This window comes from Passer domesticus, chromosome Z (assembly GCF_036417665.1).
Source record: "Passer domesticus isolate bPasDom1 chromosome Z, bPasDom1.hap1, whole genome shotgun sequence".
Classification (NCBI taxonomy): Eukaryota; Metazoa; Chordata; class Aves; order Passeriformes; family Passeridae; genus Passer; species Passer domesticus.
In genome coordinates, this window is record NC_087512.1 from 44,770,044 (window position 1) to 44,793,039 (window position 22,996).

Genomic DNA, 22,996 nt, shown 5'->3' on the forward strand with positions numbered 1-22,996 from the left:
TGATTCTGTTACCCTGTAGTTGCAGCATCTACTATTTAAAAGATACTGTCAAGTAAGGCCTACATTGGCTCATCAGGACAAAAATTATGACAAAGACAAGGTGTGCTTAGATAAGTCACTTCAGGTGTCTGCCTAGCGTGGATTTCACTTGGAATTAATTTTAGTTTAGATTTGCAGCCATACTGCAGTAGATGTTTAAATACTTTTTTTCCTCACTTAATAAAAAGAAAAGAAAAGAAAAGAAAAGAAAAGAAAAGAAAAGAAAAGAAAAGAAAAGAAAAGAAAAGAAAAGAAAAGAAAAGAAAAGAAAAGAAAAGTGTTCTTGGTTTGTTTAGGGATAAGTCTTAAGGGCTCACCTTAAGGTAGGTGCCAGTAGAGAATGTCACTACCGCAGGATAGCTAGCCACGAGTATGCCCAACAGTGATCCTCCCAACAATAACCTTACAGCTAACACCACCCTTCCCCCTCTGGTATTCCCAATATCAAGTTGTATTGCACCAGGCGTGTATGTTGTGTGGTGACTGACAGGTTGTGAGTACTACTTTGTTGGAGCCAGTGGGGAATCACGGTGTTAAGAGCACATGGGTGAGAAGCAGTGTGTGCGTGCTAGGGACGGCGGGATATTTATTGCACGGGGGTCAAGGTGGTGTGTCATGGTGATGCTCAGGTGAACCAGAAATAGCCTCCTGAGCCCTGGCGGCTGAGGGGTTTGAACGCGCGGTTGTGTTGCCTGAAGCAATCCGAGACTTAGGTTTACCTGAGTCTGCCTGTGCGATGCGTGTATGGCACCTCTGTGCCTGCTGCTGAAGCTCTCGTTTCCTACGGCGCCGTGAGCCCGCGGTTGTGCTTGGGGCTGCAGTTCCTCACGCGTAGCGCCTGTTCGAGCACCCTCGGCAGTGGTCCAGCCCTCCCGGAGGAGGAGGCTGGGGGGAGGTAAGCCCTCCGCCCCGCCGTGCCCGGCCCCGCACGGTGCCGCCGGAGCGCTCCGTGCGCTTTGCCCGGCCGGGCCTCCCCCCTCCCACCGCCCCCCGCCTGGAGGAGAGCGGCGGGAGAAGCCACTCCCAGAGGGGTGGGGGTTTGCTGTAGGGGCTCGGCATGTGAATACTGGCAAGTGCAAAGGGAAGCGGGGGGGATTTCGGGTGCGGGGGATATGGGAGCAGGGCAGTGTGGCAGTGCGGGACAGCAAGGAGCATGAGACCCCCTCCCCTTTTCTGGAAACGGTACTGCCAAACCGAGGGAGCAAAAACCGAAACCAAAATCTCAGCTGTGCCTTGTGCCGTAGTATTTCGGTGATATAAAAAGTGATTGGGGAGGGAGCATGCTTCCAAGTACCATTACTAGTTAATGGGGGAGCAGTGTGAAACACGAGCAGTTCTTCCTGGCCCAGAGCAGAAGGGGATGACCGACTTGAGTGCAAAGAGCTGGTGGTTTTTCACCTGGAGATTGATAGCCGTGTGTGCCAGTTGGGAAAAGAGGAGCTGCGGTTCCCGTGGCCATGCCGTCCTGTTAACAGGTAGCTGAGCACCATAGCACATTCTGCGTCTGTCCGGAGGGATCCAGAGCGTACCTCACACAAGGTTTTGATATGTAAGGACAAGTAATGGCCTGGCCACGTAATGAATAAGCGGGAGGGTAACATCCTTCTTCACTCTTAGGAAATTGCTGGCTTTGGGAGGGGTCAACTCTGGTATGTGAGGGCCGGTCACATGCCTTCAGAACTGAAAAAAAAAAAAAAAAACGAAGGAGGAAAAAAATTATTAGAGGCTTGCAGGCTGCAAGATCCTATGAGCTCCTAGATGTCAGAAGATTTCATCCCCGGTGTCCTCCCTGTCAGCTGCTGGCCGTGGTTAAACACCGTAAGTCCTGGCAAGAGCTGTATGATGGACCTGCCTGCTTTGACAGCCACCTGCCATGCTTCCTTAGGGTAGGGGGATGTCAGCTGCTCCTGAGTCTTCCTGCAGAGCAGGCAGGCTTACTTTTGCAAGTAGCCCTTTCCTAGCATAGCTTGGGTACTCTTGGGTGCCTGGCCAGTGGAGGAGGGATGGTTGGAAGAGAAGGGTGTGCAGCTTGCCTTCGTGTCTTTGGGGTGGAGTTTGTTGTCTTTCAGTTCTCTGAGATAAGCTCAGTTGGTTAGAGCATGGTGCTAATAATGCCAGAGCTGTGGGCTTGATCTCTGTGTGGGTCATTCACTTAACAGTTGGCATCGATGATCCTTTTGTGTCCCTTCCAACTCAGAATATTCTGTCATTCTGTAGTGATTAACCCTCTGAGGGAAAAAAATATTCTGCAGCTGAAGTAGCCTTGAATTTCCACGGGGGGGGGGGGGGGTGTCGGAGAACAGGGGTAGGAGGGGTAGTGTGTGAGGTTTCAGAGCTGAGCGACAGCCTTGCTATGTGTCAGGGCACCATGGGATCCTCATGAAATAGGCTGAGCCTCAGGCTGTCAGTGTTATGAAGCTTTGTAATCTCAATAAGGACGTTTCATTTGGACCGTGTTTGGTGCCCTTGTCTCTCTGTTATCCTTGCAGAGGCATGCAGTCGCCACTGCCACACCCATGTTCCAGGTTCTGTACTCCTGCCTTCCCATGCCAGTGGGCTTTTAGAGGCAGTAAAAACTGTTTGCAAGCTGTTACTGAGACAATGAGCTTGAGTTAGCGTTGACTGGACTAGGTGTAATCGTTTGCAAATTGATTGAAGTTGGTGATCCAAGTCAGAGTGGCGTGAAAGGGATGTGTTTCCAAAGTAGTAAGATATACCTTCCTGGGGGGAAAATTAGTTATCTTTTCTATGTATACCACAGACAAAGCATCTACGTGACTAAATGTGAAGTGTGAAATTTTCTCCATGATGATCTCTTTACTTCCAGACTTTAAGGGCTGGACTTCTTTTATTGTTTTCTTATACTGCATACTTTACAGCAGGTTTTCCATTCCCTCTCCCCTTGTAGGCTGGAGTCAGAATAAATTTTTAAAAACCCTCAGAACAAGAACAAAAAACTTATGGCATTTCTTTTCCTGCCATAAATGCCTTTTCCTTTTGTTGAGGAAGTATTGTCTCTGTTGGCAGGACATTGCCCAAGATTTTTGTAAATCTAGAGAGAAGATAAAAAATCTGTATTGCAACTCCTAATCCTCAAAAATGCTAAATATTTGCCACCTGCCATCATCTTCAAGGAACTGCTGGTGCTCAGCAAATTCTGAAAGTCCTTTTATTTTTTTTTCTAGAGATGCAAACACAAATTTAGTTGTATATGTATTCAAGAGGGGAAGAAAACAAACTCCCTAAAGCAATCTGGCAAGTCTCAAAATAAAGTCACAAGAATGTAGCCTGAAATTCCCATGGGTACCAGGTTACTTCTAATTGTTGGGGCCTATTGAAAGCATTAGGATTTGTAGTGGTTCCCATGGTGGATATTTTTCTTCTGTGTATAGGTAATTTCCAGCAGTTTTTTACTTGGCACTCTGCTTGTTCCTTCTTTAAGACAATAAACTTTGTTGACATATAAATTCACTTTTAATTCCTCTCTCCGGGTTGATTCTCTAAGTCTCTTCCCAGTTTATGAATACCCACATACCAGTTATTATTTTGGTTTTCACTTTGTACACTGGTAGTCTTGTCCAAAGTAGCTTGTATCTGATTTTTCCAAGACTCACTACTAAAGAATCTAACATGTAATGTTTATGCATTCATTTTTTTTACTTTGAAAATTCACTTTGAGACCCAGTTGAATTTTTTCATTTAGGGTGAAATCTGCTGAGATCCCTATTTTTCTGAGTGGAGGTTTTTTGGCCTTCAGACATGCCTCAGCTTGTGGCAGATTCTGGGACCTAGGAGACGTAGGTCAGTCAGAACATGGTACTTCATATTTGCTGCCAGCCATATGCCCAGCATAAGGAAGGTTATTCAGAGGGATGGAGTTGGTTATTGTCCTAGAAAAGCAAATGCATCAAATGCATCTGCAGCTAGTGAGCAAGCAAACAAGCACTGGAGCCCATTTGCTGGGCTCTACATTAGCCACATGGGCTAATGCCTCTATCAGTTGTTGAGCCACTGCTGACCACAATGTGCTGGCACAGGTGTGTGTTGAATCCAGGTAAAGATGAAGTGGTGCAATTCTCAGGGTAAATTTCTGACGCCACTGGCATTTTGACAGCTGAGGATTTGCCTTGTTATTTCACAGCCTAGTAACTTCTAAAAAGTTGTGCTGCACTGTTCACCTTGGTATTCCCTCCAGGAAGGTGTCATCACTTTATTAAGGCTCTGGAGATACACTGTACAGAGTTCATCTTTGCTCTGGCTAGTGAGGTCCTTGGAGCACCAGTTTAGTGCGAGTTTATAAAGCTGCTTCTAGTTCCTAAATAAACTGTTGTTTTATGGAAAAAAAGGGCTGCTGACTTTTCGCCTCTTCAGTTCCCAGCCTCCTCTGAAAATAAAACAAACACAACAAAAATCCAGGAGCTGACAGAGACAGAAGAGAAAAAGAAAAAAAAAAAAGTGGAGCAGCTGATCAGTTTGCTAGACAAAGCGCCTCAGTATAGAGCTGTCAGCAGCTCAGCTTTTAAGCTGGCATCTGTTGGCATATCCCCATTAAAGTCAAAGCCATTTAGGTCAGGAAGGCTTGATTCACCCAGATCGAGGCGTCTCTGCCAGCTCTGAGCTGGTCCCAAAGTGCAGCCTTGCCGTCTCAACTATTAGCCACGACTGGCTGCTAGTCAAGCCCCTCTCCACATCATTGCTGGTTAAGTCTCTTCTTCCTCTGTGTGTGTGCTGGGATAGGGAGAGACAGAGCCTGGCAGCTGGCAGGATGGCATAGAGAGGCATGCATGTCTTTGGATATGATGCTGGAGCAGCGGTGGAGAAGAACGGGCACACAGAGCATGCAGACTCCCTGCTCACACAGCTGGGTGAGCTGTGGGTTGGTTAGTGGTTGATTTTAATTTGTTGCTTTTTTTCTTTATTCACTATTCTTTTTGAGGACAGATGATTCATTTTGCTGCATGGTTTCAGTGAAAAGCTCCTGTGTGATACTAGTGCCAGTGCTCAAGTGCTTCATCTACACATTTGCAGGGAAGCCTGAACTGAAAGGTGTAAACACATGTATTTTTATGCATCTGTTTTGCTCCCTGCCAGGGAGGACCAGCTGCTTGGTTAATACACTTTTCCTGAGCCAGTCTCCCCACAGTTAAACCATGCCCAAGCATAGGGTGGGGGAAAAGTCCTCTGATGTATTTCCAGTTTTGGTCCTATCCTGGAGGACCCAGCAGGAGCCTCATAGGGAAGGAGGATCATGTGTGTGCTGAACACAGGGATGGTGGCTCTTGATACCTGGAGTGGGTGGTCTCTGAGGGGAGAGCCTGAGGGTTCCTGAAAAACGTAGGTGCTGAGTGTTTTCTGAACAAGTTCATAGCTATGCAGTGCATTTGTGGGGTCTGTTTTTTATTTTTGTTGGGTCAGGTGGATAAGATCCTGAGTAATGGACAATCCTAATGCTTTCAAGAGACCAATATGTGTCTGTGCATGTCAGAAATACCCATTGCAGGGAGGGGCCTTGGGATACCTGCTGTAGTGAGGACCAATTTTTCACTTTCTAGGCATTGTGACATTAATGTGGTGAGTGTCCCTTTGCAGGCACTAACCCTTGCCAAAACAATGTATGAAGCCTGAGGTCAAAATGGAATCAAACCTGAAGTATTTTTAGCAAGACATTTGTACTTCAGGTGGCAGTGGGCCAGCATGTCTATGTAATAAAGTACGTGCTTTCTCTTGGAAGGGCTGCAATCCTGTCCCTGCACGTGGTGGGACTTCTTGTTCTAATGCTGTGATCCTGTAATGACAGTTGCATTTTCTGTATACAAACCTACAGAAATGGTGTTTTCTGAATGCTTTTGCTGATAGCTCCCCTTTTTACAATCAGTAGGAATTATTTTAATGAAAGAAAAAGACATTATTACAGGAAAGAGGTTATTTTTGAACTGCAGTATGCATTTCAGCCTGTGAAATTAACTTTGCATATGTGTTTTATTGATAACCAATAGGGGATTACAGGGATTGTTACTTTTAACTTTGCTCCACTCCCTGTGATGTGACAGGGTTGAGGTACTTTTTAATAGATGCTTGGTGGTTACTCTGGCTTATGGACACCATCCTCGCTTTGTATGTCCTGGCTGATGCTGTGCTTGTGAGACACCCACTGAATTGAGTTGCAGCAAAGTGCAGCTGTGTCAGTCCTCAAAGAGGGATCTACTTCAAAGCATGTCTTTGAAGAGAATCCATACGTAGGACTTCAAAGCTGATTAAACCATTTGGAGTAAAATAGCACACTGAGTCATCTGCTAGGAAAGGGCATTGTTTTTATTTTTTTATTATTTTTCTCCCCTTCCTACGTCCTATCTTGGACAAGCCCTGGAGCTGAAGGTAACTGGCAAGGTAAATCATTGCTTGAAGTGCTTTTGTTCTCACTCTCTTTTGGCCCTGAAGAAGCTGGTTTGGAGCTGCAGCAAAACTGCAGTACAGCTGTTCCCAGCCCATTTGTGTGGTCAGGCCATTTGTAGCAGGAACTGAGTCATCGCATCCCACTGCTACCGGGATTTCTTCACTTTCTTCAGTGAGACTGCTTCTTTCAGAGCTGGGCTGTTCAGGAATAGCTTTTCAAGGCCTTTTAAACAAAATGCAGACTGTGCCACTGGTTATGTTCTGAAACGTGAAAGGATATAATTTACTGAGCAGCCACATCTCTCTGACTGCAGACCAGGGGGATTTGTTTCCACAGGGCAGGACATAGAGGGTGGAGTGGAGGAGTCGGGGTAGGCACCTGACTGTTTCTGATCTGTCCCTGTCATGCTTCTGAGAGGCTGTTGGACTAGTATTAGAGCATGCTTTTCATGGACAGAGTTGATTGTTATGGATGGAGTGCTGTCCTGTTTCAGAACCAGGTCAGAACCGGTAGGAGAAGGCTTGGAGTGGAAGTGTTTAAAACAACAGTTTTTTTAACTGTTAACAGTTTTAACTGTTAACAAAAGTCAAACTGCGCTGTCCTGCAGTGGGTGATTATCAGCTTCAGTGTGGCTCCCCAGTGGACACTGTACCCCTGCTGAAAACAGCATTGGTTCTGGTCCTACCTTCAGCATGCCAGAATCTCTCCACCCTTCTTATTTTTAATCATTGCTGTGTTTTGCTCTGATGGGTTTTGCTGGCAAATGTCTGACACAGCTTGCCTTGGAGTAAAGTTGATGTTAAAGGCTTGCACATTTATTTGAGAGAAAAAGTTGGTTTTCCTCCTGTTCCCTCCTCCTCTATTTCCAAAAAGTCTGTGAAGGCTCCAGCCCTGTCTTAATCCAAGCTTCCTGCAATTGGTGCAACCAGTGCACTCCCTCCAGACGTGTATGCCAGATGAGTTAGTGTTCCTTGGGGAAGGAACATATGCATCCAGGGGAGTCCATGTGCTACAGAGCATATGCTGTGCATCAGTCTGGTAAAAGTGAAAGGCAGTGGCAAGCTGGGATCAGTGGAGTGGCTGTGTTGAAGACAGCACTTAGGCTGAGTTGTTACACCTTACACCTTGCCACTCAGTGTCAAGTCTGAGCATCACTTCTTTGCTAGCAGCTGGGCTAATTGCTCGGTGCTTTTACTCCAAAAAGGAAAGTGCTAACAGGCGTTTTTTCCTTGGGATGAAACAGAGAGTTTTTTCTCCATGGCTTTCAACAAAATGAAGAGCATACCAAGGTTTAAGACATCATAAACTCAAATTCAGGCTGAGGTTTCCACTTGAAGGTGTAGTTGGCTGGGATGGTGGACCACTGAGATATGAGGTGTCTGTATAATTTTCATTATGTTACTGGCCTTGCTGTGTTTTCCTGGAAATTGCAGCCATTCTCTCAGTCAAATATTACTATGTATAGTTTCAGTTTTGGTGGGACCTAGAATGGGAGATGGGGGCTGTAAGTGAATCTAGAATATTCACAAACAGATCAAGTGTGCTAAGTGCTGAGCATGGCAAGATTGAGATAGTTTGACATTGGGAGCTAAATCGCTGTAGAACTGATCTATAATGGACTAAGTGAAGAAAACAGTATAAAATGCCTAGCAGTTACAGTATATTACAGGAAAGCTAGAAAGCCTGGCAGAGCTTAGAGTCTACAGCTTACATGTTTTATCTGTGAGCTTGGAAAGCTGATAGAAAGTATTGCATTTACCACAGTAGCTGCTTATCAAATTCCTGTAATTTCTCCTAGATATGGTGGTCAACTTTGGTACATTCCATGTGGTTGTGGGGATGCTTTGACAGAAGGAGAAAGGACGCATCAGGAGTGCGTTGCTGGGACAGAAACACTACAGTCTATAAACCTGGTTTCTGGCCAAAGCTCATGTGCTGTGAGACTAAAGAGGTCTGGAGTTTTTTTGTAGTTCTGTTTTCTGTGTTTACGGATAACAGAGATTAATGTAAGTGTCTCTAGATTAAAATCAGCAGCCATTGCTGGACAGGCAATTACCAGCAAGATCATTACAATCCCTTTTAGCCTTGAATCTAGGATTAGAGGGAATATAATCTATTTTTTCAGCCTGTGTTTTTCAGTGGAGGTTTCTCATTTTTATGTGATAAAGAGTAAAGCTGCATGAGAAATCCATGTCCAGCCTTGCTTTGCATCACAAAGCCCTTTCTTAGCACTTTTTTTGGTGGCAATGGTGCTGTGGATTCTTTGTGTAGAAACTGTAGACTGCAGAAGAGAGACCTATTTTCAGCCTTGGTTGCTTTTAGCTCTTGATTAGAATTCATTATAAGCGCTTTACAGAGGGAGGCAAGCATTACTGAGTTGAGCAGATTAGTAAACTGAGGTATGAAAGGAAATTGATGGACCTGGAAAGTGCTGAAAGTAAGAAGAGACAGCAGTCTTTTCCCTGAGTAACACCACTTGGACCCTGCTATAATATCCTGCCCTGAAGGCAGATTGCACAGTAGCCATGCACAGGTCATCTGCATTTCCTAAGCCCTCAGTGATATGAGCACTGAGTCTTCAAACTACCTAAAGCCACTTGAGAACTGAAGTCTCACTTTTCTGCTAAGAATCTATAATTTCCCCTGAACAAGAGGCTTATGTTACAGACAACCTGTATTGATTTGACAGCCTTTTTGTACTTGTACTTTTTGAGTACAAAAAGTACTCACTTAGTACTTACTTTTTGTACAAAAAATACTTACTTAACCCTCCCGTTGTATTAAGTAATAAGCAAATCAACTATCAGAATTAACTACTGGAATAGCAGAAGGAAGCCTCCCTTATTCTTCAGTGCATGTGTGGGCACCCTCAGTCAGTGTGAAGCTTTAGAATGGAGAAGTTGGAAGATAGTTTTTCTTGTGCAGCCCTGTTGACTAGTTTTGGCAAACAGGGGAAGGAGCACACCCTCCCTCTTGCTGGGTGTTCCTCCTTTGCATCCCAGCCATGGCTCCAAGAGGCAAAGTAGAAGCTGGGAGCTGCTGTACTGTTAATCTCACTAAGTGGCAGATGCTGGTGCTTCCTTTCTTTCTAAACTTTTGGTGGTTTGTGGTAATGTTGAATCTTGTAGTGCAGTAGTGCCTAGCAGGGTACAGATGTTTTTTGTCAGCTTTGGCCATCTTTCAGGGCTATAAATACTACCTTTAATAAAGAGCAGTGGTGAAAGAGGACTGTGATATATAGTGAGGTGAGGCTCTGTGAGTTGGCGTGGCTTTTGAAGCAGCATTTTTACACTGAAGACTCTGTAGATTTGTTAGCTTACCTGGGTATGCTTTGCTCTTGTCAGTTGTTAGAGATGGGAATTTGGAATGAGTCATGCCTGATTTGAATGGACAAGGTGTTGCTCAGGGCTTGTGTCAGGGTACTCTGTTATTAGCTTTCTTCACAAGTTTGGTATAGGCCAAATTTAGAGAATTTCAGACATTACTAGTGGCTTTGGATAGGGCCAAGGAGGCATTTTCCACAACAGTGATGTCAGGAGGGGCTTTTTTCTTTTCTAGGATGACTGATGGCCAGTAATATTAGTGTTGTTGGAATTGTATTTACAGTATTTATTTCCTACTAGGCATTGAGACTGACTCCCTTTTGTTATAGCACCGTTTTATTTACACTGAAATAATTGCAAACCAGTGCAAATCCCCAGTTCTTGCAGGAATCGGTTTCCCTAGATACTTGATAAAGAAGTTGTACTTACAGGGTGAATGTGTGATATTTCTGATGTTGTAGAAGCCCTGAAAGGATGGAAACAGAGGTAAAATGTGCAAATTTCTGTTCTGTACATGTTCTTCTCTTAAACCATGCATGAGAAGTGAGGTAGGAAGCAGGTGATGATTTGTGGCATGCTGAATACCTAATTTTTTTCTTTTAAGCTCACCTTATATGAAATCTCATCTTGAGGAGTTAATGAATGACTAGCAGACATTTGAGTAAATGGCTAGACAATTGTTACTGGAGCACAGCGATCAGTTGTTTTAACCATGGCTTGTCAAGTCTGAAAATTACAGTGGTATGTGAAACTGTGGTATGTTGTTTAAAGTGCTGTGTGTACAAAGTCATCTTTAACTCATTCCACTGTTATCTGTCCTGTGCATGACCCTTGCTGATCATTCATTATCCCTGTGTAAACGGCATTTTAGTAAAAAGAATTTCTATATCGTATAAAAATATAGAAATAAAAATAGAAAAGCTGTCAAGTGCACACACACACGTACACGGAATTGAGATTTTGCAAAAATTTTCATGCCAGTGTCAGAGAAAAGCTTCTAAAGTTAAAAGTCTGCTTTTGTGCAGGGGTGTGTATGTGGGGGTGTGCTTTTTGGTGCAGTGGGCTCTTGCCTCTTTCATGGGAGAAGCAAAGCATGCACACAGCTAAGCCAGAGCTCTCCTATTGTATCAGAGGTGGGAGGAATCTGTAAGTGCAAGATTTATCTGAAGTGCTCTGGGATTGCCATGCTGAGCATTTTGACTTTCAGCAGCTGTTGAGGGAAATAATTTTCACCATGAGGGAGCAGGAGGGAAGCAAGGAGTTCTCCAGGCTGGCATGGGTGGTTTGTGTCTCTCATAATCCAAACTGGGTTCCTTGCTCCGAATCCTGCTTTTTCTAGCAGTGCCTTCCCATGGGATGTCCACTGCTCATGGGTGACACAGAAGCCACTGAGAGTTCTGGTGATATTGTTTTAGATTTAAGGACAACAGGGAAGAATGAGGAAGGGACTTGTTCTGACTCAGCTTGGAGTAACTGATCACCCTAGCTTAATTGCTGCCTTTCTCCTGGAAAATGGTTAATTTCCCCCTTTGAAAGAGGCCTCTTCAAGCCAAGCAAGCAATTGGGTTAAAAAATACTAATGCAAGAAGCATTAGTGCAGTTGCAGTTGTAGGCTGATAATAGCAAAGAGCTCTTTCTGAAGTGAGCCCAAGTTGACGATACTTACTTACTTACAGTCAGAAGAAAGTCCATGTTGTTTGTCTGTTTGTTAAAAACCCTTAACTTCTGCTGACTACTAAGTCAATGTCCCAGTTCTACACTGCTTCTTCAATTAAGTGGATTTTGTTAACATTGTGTCATCTTGCCTCTGTACAGTTAATTGCTGGCTGTTCTAAGAGGAAACTCTAATGTTATCTTATTTTTCTTCTTTCCATATTTTTTTAATCTCACAGCAATGTTGACCTGCAGAATGTGGTGTTAGATTCCAGTGCAGCCATGGGGAGCAATGAACTTCAGGAAAAAGATGCCACTGGAGCCCTTGGCCACGACCTCAGCAATGGCAGCAGCAGCAATTTGGAAGCAGCCAGGCGCCTGGCTAAGCGCCTCTACCATCTGGACAGATTCAAACGCTCTGATGTGGCAAAACATTTGGGTAAAAAGTATGTGCTGATATGAGGACATGCTTGGCCACATTCTTCTTGATGGTTCTGGCGGGGTTCACTCTTGAATGATAACCTTTACTTATTTCTTCGCTTTTCTTTAGCAATGAATTCAGCAAGCTTGTGGCCGAAGAATATCTTAAATTTTTTGACTTCACAGGCATGACACTGGACTGTTCGCTCAGGTACAATTCCATTTGTGGACTTCATATTCTTATTTTTTAACAATGCTGTTTGCAGTGTTGTCCTGATGTACATGGTTGTCCTTTTGGGATATAAGAAGATGAAGAGAGGACTGTGATGTATTTTGGGGGCAGAGCTTTCCTCTTCTGTTTGGCTTGGTGTGCTACCGTACTCTAGTGCTACTGGAGTGGTGGACACGTGGAGAGTGAAATATTTGGGTGGACCTCCCTAGGGATGGTTCTTGAAACACTGGAGAAAAGGGTACAGTCACTGGTAAAGCAGGGGACTTGTCATCTGCCAGGTGCTAGTGAGGAATTACAGTGTTGCTCGTAGCTGATCTGCACAGACTCTGGCTGATGCCTTTTAGAGCTTACCCTGCTTTGCTGCAGTGCACTAAGACCTGGTGGTGTGGTTTGGCAGCTCCCCGCTCCGTGTCTCCCTGAGGAATCCAGAAATGTGCAGAACAGCAAATGCTTCTATGTGGAAAAAGCTGTAGTGAGGTTGGTAACTGTTGGCGTGGGTGTTTGAAGACCCAGCCCTTCCACTTTCTTTGCGTTTTACATTGGAATCAGACCTCAGCAACATTTATTTTCAGTGTTTTTTTTCCAGAAGTCAAAACACTAAGTTTGTCTAGCAGCAGTCTAATAGTACAGTTGCTGGTGTTCTGGTGTTTAAGGGGATTTAAATGAGTTTAACTCATTTGACTGAGGTTACTTAAGTGGGAATTTTTTTTTCTAATGAAAATCTAGAAGATGTGCACGCATTTCTTAGCCCCTTTGCAAATGCATTTCTGGGGGTCTGATGCCATTAGACCATAGCAGATCAATGGTACCCGCAAAAGTCCTGCCCACTGAAGGCAGTGGAACATGCCTGCACAAACATGAACTGCCTGATCCTGAGGCAGGAGGAGTGGAGCCAAGCTGGAGCACCCACTCAGTGTGGGGTGGGAGCTGCTGGGCAGTGGGAGGTCTATTGCGCAGTTCAAGGTTTCAGCACCCCTGAAGCATGATGCCAAATATACCCTTCTTTTAAATTGTGAAATCCAACACATAATTGCTTTGTGGCACATATTTAGGAGGTCTCTGCTCCCTGTAGATCTCCTGTTAATATTAGTATTTAGGACATCCTCTAAAATGTGCGCAGGCTCATGTGGGATTTAAATAAGCCGAGGGGTTGTTGAGGTTACAAGAGTAGCATGTAGCAGCAGCTGGGGACAGAGAATAGTTCCAAAGCCTTAGGAAACTGAGGCATGCTGCCTCATGCTTGGCAGAGAGTGAGAGGAAACAGTGCTGTGTTGCTGGCTCACTGAGAAGCTGTGGTTTATTGAGCATTTTGAGGTCATCTGCTGAGATCTACCTCCCAGCTGTGTGAGGCTGTTGTGCAGCATCAGTGACAAGTCTCAGACCCGAGCAGGGTTGTTCCTTCACTGTCCACTCCCTGAATTCGTGTTGCCCATGCACCTCCTGAGTACATCTCTTGCAGCCTCTGCAGGATGACAGGAGGGAATGTGGTGCTGCTCTGACTCCTCTCAGTGTGCATTTTGGAGTCCAACCCTGGACACAGGGAGAGCAGACTTAAGGCTGCCCAGGGAACTAGTTACTAAGGTTCACTGGGAAAACGCTTCTGGAGGTGCTGGGATCCATCAGGGCTGGTCACCACCTCCTAAGGGTACAGGGGCAGGCAAATCCAGACAAGGCAGAAGGCTAACTTGAATGACCAGGGATCTTCTGGAGCTAACAAAAAAAAAGTGTTTGTCCAATGGGTGAAAGGTCAGGTGATGTGGGAAGAATACAAATTTGCTGCTCACCACTGTAGAGAAAAAATTCCAGCTGACAAAGTTCAGCTGGAGTTGAACATTGCCAGTACTTGTGTGGGACAACAATTTTTTTTTTTTAAATAAGTCAATAGAAAAAGGCAATGTAGAATGGCTCAGTGCATTTAGGGTCCATGGCTGTGAGAATGATAAACTCCCAGCTGACCTTGAACTTGTGTGGGATCTGTTGCTCCATCTGGATCCTCATGAGTCTATAGGGCCACATGGGATTTATCCAGAAATACTAAAAGAACTGGTTGATGTCATTGTGAGGTCTCTCTTAATGATTTTGGAATGGTCTTGGTCATCTGAAGAGGTCCCAATTGACTAGAAACTGTCTAACCTTCAAAGAAGAGCAAGAAGGATGACCCTGGAAACTATAGGCCTGTCAGTCTCAGTTCAGTGCCTGGTAAAATAATGCAGAAAATTATTCTGGGAGGTAATGAAAAATACCTGAAAGACAATGCATTGATTGGTCACAACCACCATGGCTTCATGAGGAAAAAGTCCTGCTTAACCAACCAAATTCCACTTAGATGATTGAGGGAAGCCAGTTGATGTGATGTTTTTGGATTTCTGTAAAGCTTTTGATACTGTCTCTCCAGGACCCTTCTGGAGAAAATGCCCAGCCCACAGCTGGATAAACACATCATGTGGTGGGGTGAGCAGCTGGCTCATGGGTCAGGCACAAAGGGCTACAGTGAATGGGGTGACATCAGACTGATGTGACCTGTCACTAGTGGGGTTCCACTGGGCTCCATCCTTGGCCCTGTGCTCTTCAACATCTTCATAAATGACTTGGACACAGGACTTGAACATATAATAAGTAAGATTGATGATATTAAACTGGGCGGAGCCATTGACTCCCTCAGAGGAAGAGAGGTCCTATAGGGAGACTTTGATGAATAATAGGTCTGGGGAACTACCAACTGTGTGAAATTTAACAAGGGCAAGTGCTGGATTCTGCGTCTGGGATAGACTGGGAAATGAGCTGCTGGAGAGCAGTGCTGTGGAAAAGGACCAGGGAGTCCTTATGGAGGGCAAGTTGAATATGAGTGAGCAGTGCCCTTGCAGCCAGGAGGGCCAGCTCTGTCCTGGGCTGCATCAGGCGCAGCATCAGCAGCCAAGCAAGAGAGGGGATTGTCCCACTCTGCTCTGCACTGGGGCTGCACTGCCTCAAATGCTGGGGGCAGTTCTGGTCCCTTCAATATAAGAAACAGACAAAGCTACCAGAAGGTATCCAGGAAAGGTCTACAAAGATGGTGAAGGGCCTGAGGGGGAAGCCAAAGAAGTGGTTGAGGTTCCTTGGTCTATTCAGCCTGGAGGAGACTGAAGGGAGACCTCATTGCAGTCTGCAACTTTCTCACAAGTGGAAGAGGAGGGGCTTGCACTGATCTCTTCTCTGTGGTGACCTGTAACAGGATGCGAGGGAATGGCTTAAAGTGTCAGGGGATGCTTAGGCTGGACATTAGAGAGAGGTTCTTTGCACAGCAGGCGATTGGGCACTGGGACACACTTGCCAAGGAACTGGTCACAGCACCAAGTCTGACAGAGTTCAGGAAGTGTTTGGACAGCATACTCAAGCACATGGTGTGATTCTTAGGGGTGTTCTGTGCAGAGCCAGGAGTTGCACTTAATGATCCTTGATGGGTGCCTTCCAGCTCAGTGTATTCTATGTTCTCTGGTGGGCAGAAACTCATCCCTGAGGCCCTTGGCTGTAGCATTGTCCTCTGAGAGCAAGGAAACTGCCTTGTTTATTTACCAAATATTCTTTCATCAGTTTCCTCTCCAAGTTAGCTTCCAAGGGGTGAAACGTGCTGCAGAGGAGGAGAAGGTGTAGGTCAGTAGTACCTGGCATGGGCAGGGAATGTTGCTGGAAGGAACCCAGACTGGGGTAGGAGACAGAAAGATAGCTGATTCTCAAAATGTGCCTTGGGAGCTGTTGTGAATTTAGGAACAGTATTCCCCAATTTAAACACTGCAAAACATGTGCCACTTGCTTCCCTCTCCCCCTCTCTGTGGGGCATCTGGAGAGGAGAACTGGAGGCACAAAAGGCAGAGATCAAGGGTTGACATAACAACAATTTACTGGAAACAGTAAATGAAACAAGAAAAGGAAGGGTAACAGCAATAATATTAATAACAGAGTATACAAGCGAGATGAATGATTCACATGCAAGCATTCACCATGTGGAAACCAGCAATACCCTGACTGCTCCACCACGTTACCTGATCAGAATGGACGCCCTCCCCCTGACAACCTGTACCTGAGGTTGTGCAGAATAACATCAGGCTCCTAAGCATGCTCGTCCTGGCTATTGTAAAAATGAACTGTTCTGGCCAGAATCAGTATGTTTTCCATCCCTTATGCTATAATATCTATATCATGTCCTTGTCCTACACCTCCCAGCTATATATATATGTGTGTATATATATTTATGTAAATGCAAGCATGAGTATCATTTCCATAGTCAGTAGCTGTCCTTTCAAGATGTCTGTTCAGTTCATTTAGTCCATGACTGTGGGTTCTATCTGTTCTAGATATCTTCCAGGGCAGAAGGGCTGCTTCCTTTCACCTGGTTGCAGTCTGCATCAGGAGCTCATGACTGGTATATCTGGAACAGTGCATATTCATTCTCCATGTAGTTATGGCATACAGTGACAGTGCCATTCAGAAAACAGTATTGTACAATTGAACATTGCAGACCATTCTCACCCAGAAATTGAATCCCATTGGGGTACACCTCATGTTTCCCTGTCCCTCTACATTACCCATCAAGTGCTGTCAGTTCCTTGAGCAAAACCAATCCCATGAATTGAATTGCCTTTGCAAAAAGGTGGGATCAGTCTCGACCGTATTCCCTAACATAGTTCTCCTTCATACACAGGGTCTTCATCCCCTGCTACAGTGCATAGTAATTTTGATTGGGCAGGACCTGCTTGATTGGTAGAGCCTCTTGTATTAACTAATAAGGTGGCCTTTGCTAAATGCAGATCCCCATGTTTGAAGGTGCCACCACCCATTGCTTTCAAAGCCATCTTTTACAGTCTATTGTACTGTTCAGTTTTCTCAGAGGTTGGTACATAATAGGCAATGTGTTATACCCACTCAATTCTCTGCTCTCTGGCTCATGTGTCTGTGGGGCTCCTTTTGAAATGAGTCCCATTAGTCCAACTCAGTTCTTTCTAGGGTGCCATGTTGCTGCAGAAGTTGCATCTCAAGGCCCAGGATGGTGTTTTGGGCCTTGGTGTGAGGCACAGGGTTCATTTCCAGACACCCAGTGGTTGTTTCCACCATTGTGAGCACTTGTATAGCTTGCCTTGGTGTGTTTGCAGCAGTGTGATGTCCCAGTTTGCCAGGCTGCCCCATATCTGTGTTTCAAACATCACCCACCGTACCAGAGAGGCCTTACCTGCATGGCCTGCTCAATCACAGCACATGTTTCACAGTCATGGGTAACTGAGGGGCATTGCCCATGGTTAAGCCTCTTGATCACAAGCCCACATGTATGTTGTGTCTCTTACTCTGACGACCTGAGGCATCTTGAGCCCACTGAGCCAGAAATAATTTGCTCTCACATTGCCAGTCCATATTAACCCGAGCTACTTTAATCTTGGTGGTCTGATCCACCTCTCCATCACTGCGATGCTCTTCAGCAGCCTGACTCTTGGGCACACGTGCATCTCATGATGTTCTTCTACAGCCAGCTTCTCTACCAGGGCAGTGATTTCTTGCCACAATTCATCAGCCCAGATGGGTTTCCATCTGTACTCCCAATTGGCCTTTTTCTGTCAGTCCTGTCACCCAACATGGCATTTCCCACTATCCACAAGTCAGTGTAGAGGTAGATTGCTGGCCATTTCTCTTGTTCAGTGATACTTAAAGCCAACTGGATGGCTTTCAGCTCTGCAGCCTGGCTTGATCCACCTTGTCCTTCAGTAGTTTCTGTGACTCGTCATATAAGGCTGTCTATGGCTGCTTTCTATCTTTGATTTGTCCCTGTGATATAAAAGCAACTGTCAGTAAAGAGATTGTATTCCTTTTCATTTGTAGGTAGCTGATTGTATGGTGGGTCCTCCTCAGCATGTGTCATCTTCTCTGATTATAATGATGATGATGGTAGTCTGAAATTTTCAGCTTCAGGCCAATTAGTGATGACTTCCAAGATCCCTGGGTGATTGGGATTTCCTATTCAAGCTCACTGTGTGGTAATCCAGTTATTCCAGTTACTCTGCAGTGGCATGATGTGTTGCAGGGACTTTCTCTTTGAATATCCAACCCAGTGCTGGCAGCTGGGACCCCAGGAGGGGTTGTGCTTCAGTGCCAGTCACTTCTGAGGCAGATCCAGCCCCTTCATAAGTTGCCAGTGTCTCTGCTTCATTGCGGTTGTAGCTGGTCTCAGATCCTTTGTATGTTGAAATGTTTGTATTCCCAACTCCAGAAAACCAGGGGTTGTCATCAAATCTCCAGATGTACTTTTGCCAGCAACTCCCGGAAGGACTATTTGTCCTGGTTGCACTGTGGAGCATATTTTTTACATTTCTCCTGACTGGCTATTGCATGAGCAATCTCATGTTTAATTTGTTCGAAATCTTATAATTGTTCAGGACCCTGCTTGAAATTGTTCTTCTTTAGAAGAACTTGATAGAGAGGTTTTAATATCTGACTATAATCTGAAATATGCATCCTTCAAAAACCCACTGTGCCCAGGAAAACCTGTGTTTCCTTCTTGATGCTTGGTGGGGATACAGCTACCATGTCCATTGGAATCTGATGGCATCCCTCTTGCCATTTGACTCCTAAAACCTGAGTTTTCTGGGCAGGTCCCATGATCTTACCTCGCTGTGTGGCAAAACCAGCCTTAAGGAGGATTTGGATTGTCTTCTCCCCTTTCTCAAAAACTCCTGCTATGTTGCTCTGCATGATCATGTTGTCAATATATTGCAAGTATTCTAGGACCTCACCCTTTTCCTCACTTCTTTTCCAGTGCAGTCTGGATTAGTCCAGGATAAATAATGGGGTTCTGTTTCCACCTTTGGGGAAGTCAGTTCCAGGTGTATGTCATACCCCTCCAAGTAAAACACTGAGGCCTGCACCCTGCCATTAAAGGAATGGAGAACAGCATGTTAGCAATGTTGATGGTGGCACAACTTCACTGCTTTGGACTCCAGCTCATCCTGAAGTCCCAGCATGCTGGGAACAGGGACACTCACTGGTGGTGTGACTTCGTTCAGGCCATGGTAATCTTTTGGTCCCTGGGCTTACAGACTGACCATATAGGACTGTTAAAGGGTTAACAAGTCTTGCTGACCACTCCCTGGCTCTCCAGTTCAGGGATCATTTCGTGGGTGGGGGTCTCTGAGTCCCAGGTGGTGCAGTGTTGTTGATGGCGCAGTAGCCATGTGGTAGCGATTGTTTATGTTGTTCTTTCACCCTCAGCAGTCCCTAATCAGAGGGGTCCTCTGAGAGACCAGGCAAGGCATTCAGCTGTCTCGTTTCCTCTGTCTCCACAGCAGCTATCCCAAAAATCCTAACAATGCCTTTTTGGGTCCTTGAAATAGCTACCTTGAAATACCTACCCTCTTTTGGGGTAACCTATGCTAGGGATGTGCAGGGCCTCTGGGCCCGTCACAGTAGGGTGTTTTTGCCATTCATTTCCAGTTGTGCTCTCTCCACCTTCCAGTGCAGTCAGCTGTTGGGATTCCCTTGGCACCCCAGGAAGAGATGGATTGTGTCCCCACGTATCTTGGTGGCATTAGGGTACATCGTGTGCCGGTGTGAACTAAAACCTTAGACACACTCTTGTGTGTCTGATGTGCCACACAGTCCAATAGATCTGATTGGCCCTATCTTCTACCTGGCTGGGGCCTCTATAGTTCTAGTAATAGTACATGTTCCTCACTTCTTGTAAATGTGAGCTGGAGGTCCCTTCAAGAGGATCAGAAGTAACATCAGTCCTTATATTAAAAATTAACTCTGTCCTGGCCAGAACCAGGACAAGAGCACAAAGTAGGAAGGCCAGAGAAACCCTGTCAAGATTCACTTATGAATTCACTACTTGTGAACTGGATTATTTGCAATCCATTACATGCGAAATTAAGTTATTACCATGCAGATCACACTCTATGTGGGTGTGAGATTGTTGCAAGTACAGCCTGTCTCTGACCTTTTTTCAGAGAGAAAAAAATTAAAGTTTGTGCATTGAGACTAGATAGATGTGAATGTTCCAGCAATATATTCCATTCCTCTCAGATCTGGTGTTAGTTTCTGTCTAATGGGATGTTTAAAAATTGTCTGTTAGACAGTCATTCTGTATTTCTTCTTACTTCAGATCCAGAACTTTTGTGTTTTTATTATTTTCTTAGAAGCATCCTGATAAATAGATGTAGAAGGTCATCTTTGGCTGTGAGATGGATTCTTTTCTATGTGGGAAGAGCAGCAATGTGGTTAGGAGGAGGTGTGGTCAAGTAGGAGAATAGAAGTGAAAGATGTGTGTCCTCCCTACCTCTCTGCACAGGCTTGCTGGCTGTATCCAGTGAGTGCCCAGACGTGCACCAGCCCAGCCCCTTGGGCTCTCACGAGCAAGAACCTCAGGAGGGCCAAGTTACTCCTCCTGTTGTTGAAACTCAGTGGAAGATGTTGCAAGTCTTCTACCCTTTTCCTCAGATATTTTCAGCAGGTCCAAGTGGTCACACTCCTCCCCGTCTGATGTGGTCCTGGCCATTCTAATAAGTGACCACACATTTGGTATTAGCTGTGAGTGCTGTGCACTTGCTTGACTTCACCACCTGGAGTAGATTTTCTGATTTGGAGAGCAGTACTAATGAAGTAAAGTTAAAAGGTGCGAGGTGGGCAATTAGAAGAGAATAGGGAACATCCTGGATATCTTATCATGCATAAAAAACATGTTCCAATTCCTTGCCCACAGAAAAAAAAATTTAAAAGTAAGAACAGCTCTTTCAAATGGTGGAATTACTTATTATTTTGTATATTCAATGGCTGGGACTGATGGTAATTTAAATCTTATTTCATTTACTAAAATGTTGGAATTAACTGCACGTGGAATGATAGCCCAATTTCCTAGAAAGACTCCTTGGAACTGAATGTGTGCTTATGTACTTCTTGCTGTGATGTGTGCTTTGCTCTATGCACTGTGTGAAGCAAGAAGAGATTTATTACCTTAATTCCACTTTTTTTTCCACTGCTCTTTTAGGAGTTTCTTTAAAGCCTTTTCACTTATTGGAGAAACTCAGGAACGAGAGAGAGTTTTAATCCACTTCTCCAGCAGATACTACCAGTGCAACCCAAATGCCATTTCTTCTCAAGGTAACTTTGTTTGTGATACTGGGGTCTCTACGCACATGTGGTGTATGCCTGGAAAATGAAAAGTGTACCACACTTTAGAGACTGTCTCTGGTAAGCATTGAAACCCTCAGCACGAAAGGTGTTCGATGTAAATAGGTCCTCAATATAAATCCTCAGTTGTGGCACCTCCAGATTTGTCCTCAGTTGTAATTTCTGGTCGTGCTGGCTTCGGTGTGTGGGTGCTTGTACTCCAGCTGCACTCATGTGGACAAGAATAGGTCCCATGTCAGGTGAAAGAGAGGCTGTTCGCTTTCTGTGCTCCATTCAGCACTTGTATCTGCATGCACTGGCATCAGGCGTGCCAGTTCTTGCCAGTTGTGGGGGTGAATTTTGGGTGCTGTATCCAGACCCTGGCATGGTTTCATCTCGACTAGCTAACATCAGACATAGTGCTCCTCCATGCCAATGTTTTCAGTCAGTTTGGAAGTAAATTATGGAAACAAACAAGCACATAGATCAAACCTGAGAAAACTGGGATTGCAGAAGAGGACAAACTGTCTGTTGGCGTAACTGCTGTGTTCAGCCAGACATGCTGGCAGAGCCTTGTGGCCCTGTGATTGCAGCACATGCTGATCGCACACTGAAGGAGGAGGTTGATAAAGAAGGCAATCATCGGTTTAGCTGTACTTTAAGTTTAAAGTGTGAGAAAGAGCTGCTACAGTTGGAGGTAGGCTGCGCCTCCTTACCCCTTGCTTTGTGACCTACCCCTGTTGCAGTGAGATAATGTTTGGGCACTTCGCACCTCTTCAGCTTTACTGGCTGTCAGGCAGGGGAGGGAAACAGTTGGGAGTAAGACAGGATCTGCTTCTGTGCTGTCTCTGTACTCTGCCTATTGCCGTTGTTATTTCAAGACATTGTAGGCAGTCAGGTGGAACAAGTCCATCATGTCCAGAGTGAAATAATGACTTGCCTGATGATATGGCTGCCTCACTCTAGTCAAGACTACAAGAGGGATATTGTGACTTTGGACCCCGAGTAAGCATTTAAATCCTGCAACCTTAACCCAGGATCTTAGTACTATGTATAGTTTGGGCACCCCAATATACAAAAGATACAAACGTGTCAGAGCGTATTCTGAAAAAGTATGTGAAGATGGAGAAAGGTTTAGAGGGGAAGCCAAATGAGGAGCAGTGAAATCACATAGTTTGCAGAGTCTGGAGGAGACTCAGGGGAGACCTCGTTGCAGTCTACAGCTGCCTCATGATGGGAGGAGGAGGGGCAGGCACTGATCTCTTCTCTGTGGTGGCAATGATAGGAGCTGAGTGAATGCCTTAAAAGTTGTGTCAGCAGAGGTTTAGGATGGACATCAGAGAGAGGTTCTTCTCCCAGTGGGTGATTGGGCACTGTAACAGGCTCGCCAAAGAAGTGATCACAGCACCAGCCTGAAAAAGCTGTTTGGACAATGCTCTCAAACACATGGTGTGATTGGTAGGAATGTCCTGTGCAGAGCCACGAGTTGAACTCCATGATCCTTGTAGGGTGCCTTCTAAACTTGCTTGGAAAGGTTATTCAAAAAGGCCTTAAAGTACTATCCTTTTTTCTGAGTTGGGCACAAAGAAGAACTTGACAAAAGTTCCCAGAATGTTCACAACCAAACTTTCCTAGCAAAACTTAGAAAATCAGGAATTTAAAACAAACATTCAATCAAAATCATTTCACAGAGCATTGACTTAGTAAACTTTACTCATCCAATCTTTATTACCCATATTTCAGAAAACAAAAAATAGGAGTTGAAAAGAGGAAAAAGAGATGAAAAGAAAGAGCAAAAACCAAGATACA

At 45.0% G+C, this 22,996-nt stretch overlaps 1 protein-coding gene and 1 long non-coding RNA gene across 15 annotated transcripts in view; one reads left to right on the forward strand and one right to left on the reverse strand.

Annotated features, from left to right (window-relative positions):
• PSD3 (pleckstrin and Sec7 domain containing 3) overlaps nucleotides 1–22,996 on the forward strand; it is a 115,011-nt gene that overhangs the window by 29,029 nt on the left and 62,986 nt on the right. For 10 of the 14 annotated variants that reach the window (XM_064403707.1, XM_064403710.1, XM_064403705.1 and 7 more), the window contains 3 exons: nucleotides 11,649–11,855; nucleotides 11,960–12,040; nucleotides 21,066–21,178. In XM_064403707.1, the coding sequence (XP_064259777.1) occupies nucleotides 11,649–11,855; nucleotides 11,960–12,040; nucleotides 21,066–21,178 (401 nt within the window). Of the gene's footprint in view, nucleotides 1–7,025; nucleotides 7,044–7,788; nucleotides 7,809–10,379; nucleotides 10,498–11,648; nucleotides 11,856–11,959; nucleotides 12,041–21,065; nucleotides 21,179–22,996 lie in introns of those variants that run through there. The other 4 variants (XM_064403718.1, XM_064403716.1, XM_064403717.1 and 1 more) reach the window with 4 other exon arrangements.
• Nucleotides 6,334–7,025, reverse strand: LOC135289853 (uncharacterized). Its single transcript, XR_010352589.1, has 2 exons — nucleotides 6,812–7,025; nucleotides 6,334–6,693 (listed from the first exon to the last, which is right to left on the reverse strand). It is a non-coding gene; the product is annotated as an uncharacterized LOC135289853 (long non-coding RNA).